At 46.3% G+C, this 14416-nt stretch overlaps 1 protein-coding gene across 5 annotated transcripts in view; it reads left to right on the top strand.

Annotated features, from left to right (window-relative positions):
- The window catches only part of Cyld (CYLD lysine 63 deubiquitinase), a 52398-nt gene extending 46031 nt beyond the window's left edge, over window positions 1-6367 (top strand). For all 5 annotated transcript variants that reach the window (XM_052726940.1, XM_052726943.1, XM_052726939.1 and 2 more), the window contains exon 17: window positions 1130-6367. In XM_052726940.1, coding sequence (XP_052582900.1) covers window positions 1130-1314 — 185 coding nt within the window. In that variant the 3' untranslated portion in view covers window positions 1315-6367. The remainder of the gene's footprint in view (window positions 1-1129) is intronic.
- The last annotated feature ends 8049 nt before the right edge of the window (window positions 6368-14416 follow it).

Genomic DNA, 14416 nt, shown 5'->3' with positions numbered 1-14416 from the left:
TACTTCTTTCCTTTTTGTATACAGTATAGTAGGCATTTATGTTTTTTTTTAATGCCTTTTATTGAAGGAGGGAGGAGGTCTTAAATACAGGCTTACAGCACAATGGGAGAACCCCGGAGGGCAGAAGTTCGCTACCGATGTTTTACAGTCTTGCATCTAAGCTGTTAACGTAGTAGGCATTTATTGAGGACATAAATGCTAAGCTCTGTGGGAATACTTGGTCATGGAAATCATGCCCGTTTTTCTGTTGTCTCAGTTAAAGTTGAAGGTGGTGAAGGTTGCATCGTTTGTATTTAACTCAGTCTTCCTGATCTCATGCATTTCATTTCAGGAAGAAACCTTTACCCAGTGAGCTGTTTTTAGGAAGCTTAGTTATTACTTAGTACACACTTGAGTGCCAGGACCTTGAGGGGTCTTGGTCACAGTACCCCTGAATGCCCCATTTTCTCTACAGCTATTCTCCCAAGCCCTAGTCCCCCCGGGTCTTCTGGTGTGGCTCTCTAATAACCAGAGGCACAAGCTGTAGACCAGCAGTTCCCATCTCTCCTCATCTCTCAGATGCCTGAGGGTGCAGCCCACCACTCCTTGCATGTGCTTCACCCAGTTAACATTAGCAGCATGACATTTGGGAAAGCACTTGGGAGAGCAAATGCGATCGTCAGAGCACATGCCTATTCTGATGATCAGTATATAAACAAACCGTGCTAGAGGTGTGCAAGTATGTTCTTAAAACTTAGGAAAACGGTAGTGTGAAATTACTAAATTTGCTCAAAATTGGATATTCTTGTGGAAAAGAGTGTAAGGCTGCTAGTATCTGGGAGGGACATAAAAGTATGAGGGGCCAAGACTGTGTGTGCACACATGGGTAGCAGCCTGCAAATCAGGGCTGCAGCCTTTTCTAAATATATATCCTTTTACCAATTTTACTCACTTTTGGCTGCTGAACCCTCTCAGAAGCCAAAAAGGAGACTATAATTCTAGAAACTGAAAGTCAAAGGTGGTTTTTTTTCCCCTTGATTTTGGGATTCAGTCTTCACTAAATTCTAGGATAGTATAATTGTTATAGGGGGACAGGGTGCCCAGAGGACTTTGAAGTTTGCTGCCCTAAAGAGAGCTCTTCTCTTCCTAGGTGGTCAGAATGGCTTCAACATTCCACAAGTGACACCTTGCCCGGAAGTGGGAGAGTACTTGAAGATGTCTCTGGAGGACCTGCACTCTTTGGATTCCAGAAGGATTCAAGGCTGTGCACGCAGACTTCTTTGTGATGCATACATGTGCATGTACCAGAGTCCAACCATGAGCTTGTACAAATAACAGGTCATCTGAAATGGGCAGAGACCGAGCACAAAGCTTAGCGCTGTGTTTTCCTCTAGCTGGCGGTTCTGTCCGGTGCCCATTGCCGGCAATGGGTGTCTTTTGTGATGATGGCCCTTCAGCAAAGGATTCCTGTGTTTCCAAACAAATTGCTTTTGTGTTCCTGAAGTATTTAATAAGAAGCATTTTGCACTCTAGGAAGTATGTTTGTGTTGGTTTTTTAAGAAGTCTAAATGAAGTTATTAATACCTGAAACTTTAAGTTAACTGCATTGATGATATGATATTTTTGGAAGCATACAATTTTAATTGTGACATCTGAAACATCTTTTAGTCCATTGAGGATGTAAATAAATATTTCTTCTTATGGACCAAGGATATGAAATAATTTTTCTTTTGTAGCTATTGATTGCCTTGAGGAAGAAATAATACGGCTTTATTAAGAGTCTCCCTTTACTCCAGTTATTGAAGGTGTGCTGAGTTTAATTGTTAATTTTTCCTACCTAGTGCTGATTTCCTGCATGTCTGTGTTTTGCCAAGTTTCTGTGTTCCTGCAGCAGTGGTCAGAACATGCTGACATTCCTTTCATGCTGTTATTTTCTATTTGTTCTGGTTTTGAGATAAATGAGTGACTTTGTTATAAAATGTCTGTTTTTGATGTCATCTTGGAGGATTAGGGTACATAGCAATTGGAGCATCTCAGTCATGGTAACAACCTTTATCTAACAGGTTTTCTGTAGGAGCTCTTAAGTATTTATGGAACAAGGCACAGTGATTTATGAAGTGACTGGAGTGGTAAGTAGATAATATATTCTTATATAGGTACATGGTCCAGAGAAAATAAAGTTGGCTTAGAGACATTACTAACATTTTCCTGAAAAGATGTATTAGATATTTAAAATTCTCATTGCAAATAAATTATTTTATTTTTAATTTAAGTGAACCTCTCTTAATTTAAGTAAGACTGTGATTTGATTTGATCAGAGAACCTTATACTCACTGATGTCACTTTTGTTTGACTTGAAATAATGGCAGTGATATCATTGTGTAACTGGAATGTTAGTGACAGCTTCCTCCTCCTGACTGAAGAAGTAGAAGACGGATGTCGTCTTAGCACTGCGTGTAGTGTGTGCATAGACCACGGTGGATGCTCTCCGCTAGAACTATCAAGTATACAAGCCGGCACTGAGGGGTGTTTGTTGTCTGAGTGTTGTTTTGTGGTATTGCTGTCTCTCTGGAATAATATTTCAACCTTACAGAAAGACAGAGAAGGTGTTGTATGTGTAGCATATGGCTTTATAAATTATTTAATGTCAAAAGGGAGTCTTTATAAATCTTGCTGTTATTTTTAAAGGCACTTTGCTCCTTGGTTTTATTATTCCATTTTGCTAGTGTGTATTAGCTTTATAAATCATAAGGCACAAAAGTTCTTCCATCTTGTAATCTTTGTACTTTTGCAATAGAAAAGAACATAAATTCTGCACAGACTTTTGTATATCTGAGTGCCTAGGCTTAGTGGTGACTTGCCATGACTAGATGGCAGTGAAGACCTCCAGCTATGGTCTAACCTTGCCTCCATCACCCTGGGACGGGTGAGAGTGGCCAGCACAGGGTCTGAGGCTTGCGGACTGACCACCCAGAGTCCAGTCACCCTGTAATAAGTGTGTATTGAATGAGGCCGTTAGTGTGACTTTGAAAGGTTTAACTGAGGAATGATCATGAATCTGTATATAGGCAATACTGGTTTAACAGTGAAAGAGGGGTGAGGGAAAGCGGTTTTTGTTTGTTTTAATTGTAGAAATGGAGGCAAAAATCCATGTCAAGAGAGACTAGCTACTTGGCTTTCAGAGCAGAGGACTCACAGCTTGTTTGACAGTGCCTCCAAAGTTGGGGTGGCACTTTATGAGTGAGCAGGACCATGTCCGTAGGCAATCTGTAGCAAGATTTTCTCAAAGCAGCACTGTGTTCTTTAGCAGTAGTGGATGAGTGGGGGCACACAGTGAAGGGCCCACTTTCGGTGGCTGGGGAGGCCTGAGGACCACAGGCCAGCAGGAGCATTCCCTCATGCTCTCTTGTCCCTCTGGATAGTCCCTCCTCGTTTCTGGTTCCAGCAGAGCCTGGTTTGCTGCGGGGGTAATAGGGCTGCACTAGGTGGTGCAGACGTGTGCCTGTTGATTAATTTAAATCTTAGGTTTTCTGTGCTGTTTTCCCATTGCCTTTTAAAATGTTTTGATTATCCTTTTCCTTATCAAGATGATAGTATAGTAGGGTCATCTTACTTACAACATGGTTTATGATCCATAGCTACAAAGAGAAAATATAAGAATTCATATTTCTCGGCCAGGTGGTGGTGGTGGCGCACGCCTTTAATCCCAGCACTCGGGAAGCAGAGGCAGGTGGATCTCTGTGAGTTCGAGGCCAGCCTGGTCTACAGAGCGAGATCCAGGACAGGCACCAAAACTACACAGAGAAGCCCTGTCTTGAAAAACAAAACAAAACAAACAAAAAAATTCATGTTTCTCTACCTTGAAGTAAATCTGTATCTGTGTATGGAGAATCAGGGGCATGGGCAGAGGGAGAGGGAAGGGGACCAGGCACATTTTAATACCTAAGCTAAATGTCTAGCTCCTCACTGCCAGTTTCATAGAGAGTCCAACTCAATTCCCAAGATAATGTTTTCTAAGATGGGGCAAATGCTTTGAAAAACAGAAATAGGTATCTGTATAGTGCAGCTTTTGATAGTTGCTATGCATTTTAGAGTAACTTAGGGTTTTGTATTATATGTTTGCCAAATGCTTAGGTAAATGGCCGGGCTCATTCTTTTTCCTACACACCCTCCTGAGCACAGAGGAGGACAAAGGATTGACTCTTGTGGAGCTTGTCAACTCTCTGGGTGTCTGAATGTGGCATTTTCATAAATTCAGGAGTAGCAGCCCTCCTGGCTGGATTTTAGCAAGCAGCTATATAATTTTGTATCTGTTTGCATTATCCTACACTGAGACAGGAGTACAAAATACAGTATTTGGCCTTGGTGAACATGTGCCAACAAGTATTTATTGGACATTTATTAGGTGGCTAGGATATGGCATGGGGCCTATGAGACTTGCTTTCTGCTGTCATACAGCTTACTGCCTAATTTCAACACCAGAGCATCTGTTGATGACTTCTTAGCCTAGGTGTGGGTGACAGACCTGTCTGGGGACCAGTTTTGGAGACAATGTAGTGTAGCAGGGAAGTAAAGGACTGAGGAACAAAAAACCTGGGTCCTTTCTCTACCACTTGCTCTGTAGCCAGACGACACCTTGACTTCCTGAGCTGTAGGTTCTTGCTCTCTATGATGAAGGGGTTGGACTGTGCAGTTGGATAGGGGAAAACGGGCAAATTGTCAAGGTTCCAGACCATGCCTAATAGATCTGATTTCCTGTTGGAGGTAGGAAATTTCAGCTCAAGCTCAGCAACAGAACCCAGTGTCCAGTGTGTATGGAATCATAAGGTTGGAAGGCTTCAAAGACCCTTTCTCTTTCTGTGACTATGGGGTCAAACAATGCTGTTGTCTGTAGCAGTTATTTTATGTAAGTGTGCAGAAGTGGGTATTGACTGTTTATCTGTGTTTACATGTGAACTTATATAATAAGTGCATTTGGTATGTGTACCTCAGCCCTCTATTCCTATAGCGATTAACAGTCTTTGGAATATATGTAAGTCTTAGGGGATATTTGATGGTACTTACTTGGATATTTCCTTCCACCCTATTTCTATAGAAATAGAGGCTCTGGGAGCCAAAGAAATAGACAAAACTCTCATGCTGAAGGGAAAAATCACTGAATTTATTTCTCTCTACTGCTTAATAATGTAAACATTTAAATTCATGGGAAGATTTTACCTGCACCCCCCCCCCCCACACACACACACTGGATAACAGATCTTCATGTCATAGCGTGTCTTCTTAGCGTAGGTAGCTCCTGAGGAGACCTGTGGCTGAAAACTGCCTCCTTGGGTTTGGTGATTCCAGCCCCAGCCCCAGTTCTTCATCAGTGAAATGATTGGTTAGCTCCGAATGTAGCTGGGGGAGGTGGAGAAGAGGATGTCAGGTGGATACTATGAACAAAAGGGTGGGAGGAGGCAGTGAACTGCCCGGCATAGCAGAAGACAGGGCTGGCATGACGGCAAGCTTCTGTGGCGCTGGGCATTGGCCCTCTTGTCAAAGATGTCAGAGTGTGGCTTCTTGTCAGGGAATGAAGCCCCCGTGGGAGCTTTTGTCGGTTGTCTTACTGGGTGGGGGGCTGGCTGGAGGTGGGGGCAGGGCTATGCTTTGTCTTATTCTGAAGCCTGTAGGGTTTCTCTTTGTCCAGATGTGGTGAGAGGCTGAGCAGCAGAGCTGGTCAGGAGTAGTGGGCAGTGGGGAATGGGATAAACCCTTGCTGCTGGCCTTAAATGGCAGTGCTGTGCTCACGAGTACCGCGGGGTCCTGACCTCTGTCCTGGCAGCTGTGGTTCCGTCTCATCACATTTTAGTTCGCATTTTCTTCCTAGCAGACTTGAGGGAGAAGGGCTGTTGATGCAGGGATGATCCTTCCAGGCACCACGGGCCTCCCTCCGCACAGTTCTCTTGTGCTTTTAAATACTGTTGACTTTCACTAGTTATTTATTCCAAAGGGATTAGACTGGAGACACAGCTGTCTTTGGTTTCATATTATGAAATAGCCTTGTGCTGCGGAATGTTAACTCTGGAGAGTTGCCCTCATACCGGAAGCATTCATTTAATAAAATCCCACTGGCACTCCCTAGGGGGGTATGGTTATTATCAGGCTGACCCAAAGGAACACATTTTGTATTCCATTTCCTTTTCTGGTATCATGTTCAACATTTTTTTTGCCTGAAGAACATCCTTTTGTTTATGAAAACATGAGTAACATTGCATAAAACAGTCCCTTACTCTCAGAATGCTCCGATTTAGCCTTAATTTTGTTAAACTTAGAGATGAATGAAGTGCTGCTGTGGAAAGAAATGTACCATGTACTATTTCTGTATCATTAAAATACAGTTTTTATGGTTCTTTCTCCTTGATTTCTTTAGGGGAAGGGTCTTGGGGTTGGGGGAACATGGAAATTGGTTCTTCATCAAGCTTCTAGGCACATATTGTGTCTAGGGAGTGTTTCAGGGTACCATCATTCAGCTCTGGGCCATAGCTTGGCAACTACCCACTCTGGAGCTGGAGATGGTTCATCGCCACCACCTCTAAGCCTCCAACCACAGGTTACTCCTCCTGAGATGCCGTCTCACCTGCGGATATGTGGCCCAGAGCTGCTCATTTCAGAGGGTGTGTGCTGGGCCCACGAGCTGCCAAGGATGTGGCTACTTCTCTGTAATGCCCAGGGAATGATCGCATGACATCTTAGGGACTGAAATTTTACTCTGGGCTTCTTTTAGGTAACAAAATACATGAAAAACCCTCCTTCCTTGGAGACCAAGCCACTTAGAGCATCCAGGAAGGGATGCTAGACTGATCTGAGTTATATTGCTGTTGTAATACGTCAAGGTTTCTGTTTAGAAAACCCACAGCTGATAACATGATCATGCTGATAACAGCATGGGCAGCTCTGCAGCTCTACTTTTGCTGAATTCAAAGGTTGGGATACATTTTCATAGATCTCATTCTTGCATTTGGGCATATTGATGTGACAGGGATTGGATTGGCCATCTGTGGATATGAACATCAAGTGAAAACCAGTCTTTGTTGAAGCTGACCTAGCCAGAGGAACTCTGGTCCTATCCTTGACCTCTGGCCAGGCTCCCTGACACAATCTGAAGGATGCGATGCACTGTCAGAGTAAGGGTTCTGCATCCTGGCTGGAGGTCAGGTCTACACAGGGATTTTTTTTTTCAGGGTGCTTGTGCTTTATGTAGGCCCAAGGGAATATCTGTAGATGGCCCAGAGGTATTTGTCAGGGCTCTATCCATTGGTCAAGTTGGGACCACTTCTGGACAGAGTTTTTCAAGGTAAGCAATTCACACGTTGTCCCTAATGGGAACCTTCTGCTCTAGCGGAAGATAGGTTGTGGATGCAAGCTCCAAAGGGGAAGTAGAAACATCTGGGGAAAAGTTACTGGCCCAGCTTTTCAAGAAAGGTAGGGTAGAGTTGTGTTGGATATAGGAGAGATGGATTAGAGGCAGGATGGGAGAAGGTTTGAGTAAAGAATACTGATATGGGGCAGGAGAGATGGCTCAGTGGTTAAGAGCACTGGTTGCTCTTCCACAGGACCTGAGTTATATTTCCCACACCCACATGATGGCTCACAGCCATCTGCAATTCCAGTCCCAGGAAAATCTAACACCCTCTTCTGGACTCCGAAGGCACTGGATGCAACATGGTATACAGAAATACATGCAAGCAAAATACCCACACACATAAAAATAAGGATTTTAAAAAATTAAAATACCAATATGGGTACCGTGAAGATACTATTTTTTTTTTAGGGAAACATTCTAAAGTGTGTGTGACCCCCAGATGTTTCAGATGTCATTCAAAAGAATAGCCCACCACGTTGATGAGGGAAGCTGTCCCAGGGAAGGACAGTTTGGGACAGTTTCCTGCATGTCTTCACCTGTTGGTGAACAGCAGCAGGTCTAGATGAGTTGCCAGTGGCGGGAAAACTGCCTTCCAGTGCTCAGTTTTGATGGAAGGGGTTGTTTCTGGGATCTGGTTACAGCAAGGGGGTGATCAAAGACTCACCTGCACATTACGGGAACTGGGTAATTTCTCTTAGCAAGGGGCTCTCATTACAAAAGACAACTAAAACACAAGGATTTTATCTGTGGACACTACCACTTTTCAAGACTTTATGCCACCCTGGTAGGCTCTGCTTGGTGGCCAGTTGGTCTCACCAGCCTGTGGAATAAATGCAGTCAGACCTTGAGCCTACACCCACAGCGTGCTTCTCAGCTCTGTGCTCCGTTGGCTACAGAGTGTCAAGGCTGCTCGGGATTGTCATGGGGTGCGATTATACAGTGGGAAACATTGTATCATAAACAAACTGTCACACGGCAGGCAGACCTGGCAAGTCAGGAGTCCTCTCAGAGAAGCATTAGGAGAGGTTTTAAAGGTGGGGGCTGGGAGCTGGGAGTGTGGGAAGGGTGAGGGTAGAGTATGGGGGACATGGGAGCAACCCTGCTGGTCCCTTTGCTTATTTTGTGGCATTGACATCCAGACCTTGGCCATTGCAAGCTATCAAAGCTCAGCAGATGAATAGAAAGAGGGACACAGAAGATTTCTTCACAAAAGTGCAGAGCGTGTCCACTCGAAACGCTCCAGTCTAGACTGCATACTGCTTGGGGACCAAGCCTAACCCAATACTGTTTTCCCAAGTGACATTTTAGTGGAACACAGTCACACTCACTCATCTATGCTGCTTGGGTCTGGCAACAGCAGAATTGTAGAGCTGTGACAGAAAACTTGAGGCCTGCACAGCCTAAAATATTTACTCTCTGGCTATTTGCAGGAAAACTCCACCACTGGCGTTATAGCTATGGTAAGACAGATATGTAAAGGAAGGGTCGAGTTTCTAAAGGTTGGTTTTGTTGTGCATGTAATTAATTGTTTCTCTCTCTCTTCTATTCTTCCTCCTCCCTCTCTTCCTTGCTTTTTTTGTGGGGGGGGGGCAAGATCTCATTCTATAGCCTGGGGTGCCCTTGAACTTGCCATAATCCTCCTGCCTTGGTGTTCTGAGCGCTAGGATTACAGGTGTGAATCAACTCTCCTGCCTCAGTTTAAATTTTGTAATGGATATATTTAAGACCTATAGCTCACTGCTGTCCATCCCTGAAGATTTAACTATTGCTTCTCAGGAGCCCCTTGTGGGTGGTGGTCTTGCTTACCACGGACTCCTCAAATGCCCCACATGGGTTGTTTCTCCCTAGCTCTCTTCGCCCTCCTATACCATTTACTCTGATCCGGTGTTTGCTGTGGTCTCAGAACTAGCAGCAGGGCCTTCTCTGATTCTGTACTCCCTTTCCCTCAGCACTTTAACCAGCGCCTGACACAAAGTAGATGCTCAGAATGGGGAAAGGAACTGTTTGCATCTTATACAGATAAGCCAGCCTATTCACTATTGTGGGTACAGCCAGAACTGAATCACTGTCAGTCCTTTTGAGAAAGTACAAGAGGTCCTCGTCTCTGGCTGCCCCGTGACACATGTCCTTGGAGACATCGCAGAGCTTCTCCAGAAGGCTTTTAGTAAACTTTGGATGAAGCCATGCTTGTAAAGCACACAACACAGTGCCTGGTGCTCAGAAACCCCTTACTAGATGGTAGCCACAGTAGCAGCAGAAGCAGCAACATCGTGGAAATATAACCACAAACTCGAGAGATCGGCTCGCAAGACTTATTAACACACCCCTTGGTTCTCTCTGCCACAGCAAGTCTTCATACTGCTTTGTAAGATTCGGAATTGCTTAAGCATCTTGTCCTTCGTGCAGCAGCGCCATCTTGTGGGTACTTTAAGTTATGACAATGTCCCTGATCGCTCCCAAGAAGTCAGCCCCAGTCAGACTGTATGTGTGGAAGGAGCAGGTGATGCTGGCCCTCGGGGATATCCGACTCATTACAAATGACATGCAGGAGGTCTTAAGCTTCCCCAGTGTGATTTAAAGACAGACGGTTGCACTGGCCGTTTCTGCTGTCCTCTTTCATGATTGGCTCTGCCCCCGTTCTGACTCCAGCTTGAGTTTTCAGGCTCCTCTAAAGCCACGTTTAAAACGAGGTAGTGCCATCTACTGGGAGAACACAGGAAGATTGGTTGTGCAGTCCTAGCCCAGCTCTGAAGATTGAATCTTGTTTTACGGGAAGAAAGTTGGAAAGGAACGGGTTCTGACGTCACGCCCCCTTCTCTGATGTGTATGTCTCGGCTTCAACCTAAAGTCATCAGTTGCACTAATGTCCCCACTATTTACCTCATCAGAATCTGGAGTGATCGTGGGCCACCTGCCTCTGAGTGATGAGGAAAGGCAGGTGTGGTTCTCCCGTGCAGAACCGACAGAATCAGCCATCTCTTCCTCACCAGGTGGACTGCGTGCTAATTCCTGCCAGGGTGGAGCACACTTTTTATCTTTCAGGAAACCTGGAGTTTACATCCGGAAAAGACACGAATACGATACTTTCTGTGTATGTGGGAGCAGGCAGCCCTTGCAGAGCCATGGTGCTTCTCCATGCTCACTTTGTGACGTGCATCAAGTGACCCTGGGGTAGGCCTGGCAGGCCACAGGAGGTCCTGCAGGTTACTGCTGCTGCTTTCCCTGTGTGTGGCCACCATGGGGTGCCCAGCATCCACCAGCTTTCTCCCACTCCTGCTCGGCTTGGAGGTAGGGAAGGGTAGTATGCAGCTCCATTCTTGAGGGCCCTGAGTAAGGCTTACCATAAACAAAGCACGGGGCTTTGCTGGGAAGATCCTCCAATGACCTCACAACCTTCCTCACGGCCTCTCTCAGAGCATCAGTACACGCCCCACACAGGGGAACTGGACCACATTCTGCACTGTCTCATCCAGTTCTGGCATTTGAAGTCTCCATCAGTGAGCTCCAGGTACCACTCCTGGAGTCTGATTCTCCTCAGGCCGCTGGATTTTCTAGTTTTAATTCTTCTTCAGCTCCCTGCTCACAAACTGGGAGTCGGGGTTCAAAAGCCTCCATGTTCTGCAAACTTTGGAGTCAGCAAGGATCTCAGCAGGAACTTTTTTGAGGGGATTGGTGGTTGCGCATCTGCCTAGGGTAAGATGTAAGACCTGACGGTGTTGTTTATAATGGGGCCAGCTTGAGAAGCTTGAATGTTCAGGATCTTGATATATTATGGTAGAAGTAGACCCTGGAGCATGGTTCAGTCTCTGATGATTTTTCTGGATCGTGTGTGTGTGTGTGTGTGTGTGTGTGTAGCTCAGAGGTGGACATTGAGTGTCTTTCTCAGTCGATCTCTATTTTTGAGTCAGGGTCTGTCACTGAACCTGGAGATAGTAGATTTGGCTAGGATGGCTGATCAGCAAGCCACAAAGATCCTCCCGTCTCAGCCTCCCCAGCACTGGGATTATAGGGGTACACCTCTACACTCAGCTTTTTGTTTTTACACACGGGTGCATGGCATTCGCTTCGCCGACTGAGCCGTCTCCCCAGCCTGTAGACCGTTATTTGAAGGACACAAGCCAGGGTTCATAATACATTAGATGAGAGAAGTAGGTTATAAAAGCTCACGTATCACAATGGGCCTCGCTTTGCTTATAAGTGTGTGTGTGCGTGTGTGTGTGTGTGTGTGTGTGTGTGTGTGTGTGTGTGTGTGTAAGACACCGCACTGGCTACAGGGCTCTTACTGGCCATGGATGGCGTTTATAAATTTGCTCTTCTCTCGCCCATCTCATCTAAACTGGAACTAACAGTTGACTGAGCAGGAGTGCATTGAGCGTAGCTGGGTGTGTCAGAGGAGGTACAGGGGCCTTGTGTGCTGGAGGTCACATGCTACACTGTAGGTCACATGCTACATGGTGCTCCGGGTACTGGGGAGTGTGTGGCAGGTATTCTGGAGGTCACTGGGATGGCAAGGCCTGGGCACGTTTCCCTCAGGTTTGCAAAGAGCCCTTCTCTTGGCCTCTCTGGGGAAAAGAGGCCCATGCCTGTGAAAAGCAACAGCAGGATGGAGGGTCGGTTGTGTGGCCTCGTGGATGGGAGAAGTGCCGCTGGCCTCGTGTGTGTGGTACCAGGACTCTGGGGGTACTGTCACCATGACTAAACCCACCCATAGACCAAGAGGGTCCATCTGTAGCTGCGTTATTTGGGAGACTGGAGAGGAGAGACTGTGCCCCCCCCCCACCTTAGCTAAATGTCTTTCCCTTTCCCAGCCCCTGGTGTTGGGGTCCTGGAGAGAAGGATGAGAGGGACAAAGAGTACCCCAGAGGAGCAGAGCAAGGCTCAGCACACTGTGGACAGAGGAGGTGCTGGGACACGGGCAGTTTGGGCTGACACCTGTGTGTACACCTGGGATAAGGGACAGGGAAGGACTGAGCAGGTGGACATCCTCAGGATTTAGGCTACATGTTTTTAAGGATGCCTGGAGGAGCTAGGTCAGAAGCTGATGGAGCCTGGTGAATGTGGAAACAAGGTGTGTATGTGGCCTGGGCCTCAGTTTCTCCACAGGGGGAGAAGCCTGGCAAATGAGAAAGCAGGATGTGCCTGGCCTGGGCCTCAGTTTCTCTACAGGGAGACACCAGTCCCTGGCTCAAATTCTCTTATGAAAACATCATCCTCACTTCTCAGGTGGGGAAACAGAGGCACTGACAGAGCCGTGGGACTTGAACTTGGCTTGACTCTCAAATAGGAGAAAAGTGCTTGGTCATGGTGGTTCCCTTGGGTTCCGCTTGTGGAAAGGCCATGGGAAGGGAAGGCCCCTTGGTATGGCTGACCAGCTCTGGGGCCACAGGGACATACAAAGTGGTTTTGTTTCTTCTCTGTTAATGTCATGCCACTGGTCACAGCAAGTCTTCCATGTGGGGCTTCTGCATACCCTGCCCCGTCCTGCATTCAGGTCACATGGCACCCTAGGGACATTCAGCCTGAGCCCAGGCTCCTTTGTTCCTGCAGGCAAGTGTCAGCCCCTGCGTACCACAGCCGTCATTCTGGTTCCTGGCCCCACAACTTCATGTCATGGAAGTCTGCGCCTTGCATGCTGAGGTGCAGTCTGTGGTTGTCCCAGGACTGGTCACATTCTGCCACACTCTCTCCTTCCTTGCCGGCAGGGCTCTGTTGAATAAGTACACCCTTACCTGGGGATGAGCACCCCCAGGATCTCAGGTGAGCTAGAGGCAGGGCTGGATCAGGATATAGCAGGTGAGCCCTCCTGCCTGGGACATGGTTTGGCTCTGAGACTCCTCAGTGGAGGTGAATTTCTTCCTGGAGTGCGTGCCGGGTGTTTGCCTGAGTGACAGGCCTCAGCTGGCCACATGCTGACCTTGGGCTATAAAATGAGGTATCCTAGATCACGGCTCTGAAGTTTGAGCAGTTAAAGGGAGCAAGCAGGAGGTTCAGTCCGCTCTGCTTTTCCAAATGCAGATTTCCAGAGGAAGTGAGAGTTCCCCATTTGTAAAGTTCTGACAATCATTTTCTCTTGAACTGACGGACCAGCGATTTGTGATCTCCACACACTCTCTGCCACTCTGAGAGGCCACATCTTCTATCCGGGCCCAGACTGGTGGCAGCAGAGTGGGAAGTCTAGACCCAAGCAGGTTAGAGTTCTGCCTGCGTGTCACCCTCTCAGCTCACCAGCTGTCATGTCACCGACACTCTCTGTGAGCTGACCGGGGGCCAGCATAGCATATGCATTTTTGATCAGGTTGCCTTTTGAATGAGTGAACTGTCATGAATAACAGAGCAAAGGGCACCAGCATTGTCTTTAACTATAACTGCTCCAATTAATTATGGTTTAATTAGCATACATCGAGAGGAGCCCTGAAAATAATACTTCATGGGTTACAGATGCCCTGGCAGCTGGAACATGAAGTGTGATCCGGGCTGGGGGAGAGATAGTTATTAATAAATTACTCCCATTGTCAGAGACCCTTATTTATACAAATTAGCAGGGGATACATAATCAACTTTAACTGTATAATTTATAATAATTGATTTCATTTTGACTGACCACTAGTCGCTTACCAAATACCCTTGGAAGAAAAATTGCCCTATTAGGGTAAGTTTAATCCTAAACATAGCTAATGAATCCTATTACTTTAAGGTCATATTTGAAGCTTTTGTTAATTGTCAGAACCATTTTAAATTGATTAGAGTTAAATTAAATCAATGTAATGTTTAGAAAAACAATATTTCTAATGGATGAGGCCAGGCTGACCTCGAATAAACATATTTATCAACCGATTCCTGGTGACGAGAGAGGGAGCAGCTGGGCCCATAACTCACATTTGTCTATAATATGGGAAATGTCACCAGGCAATTAGTTATGTCAGGTAATGAATAGGGAGCATGGGGACTCCCCCTCTGGCAGCTGGGTGGATGGGATTGCATGTCCCGGACAGTGGCGAGTGACTACTCACCTGTAGGCGACTTCCCTGTTCCCCC

The sequence above is a fragment of the Peromyscus californicus genome, unplaced genomic scaffold (assembly GCF_007827085.1).
Source record: "Peromyscus californicus insignis strain IS unplaced genomic scaffold, ASM782708v3 Scaffold_8__1_contigs__length_139910024, whole genome shotgun sequence".
NCBI classification, from domain to species: domain Eukaryota; kingdom Metazoa; phylum Chordata; class Mammalia; order Rodentia; family Cricetidae; genus Peromyscus; species Peromyscus californicus.
Note: the sequence above shows the minus strand (reverse complement) of the source record. Positions and strands in the feature narration are given on the sequence as shown.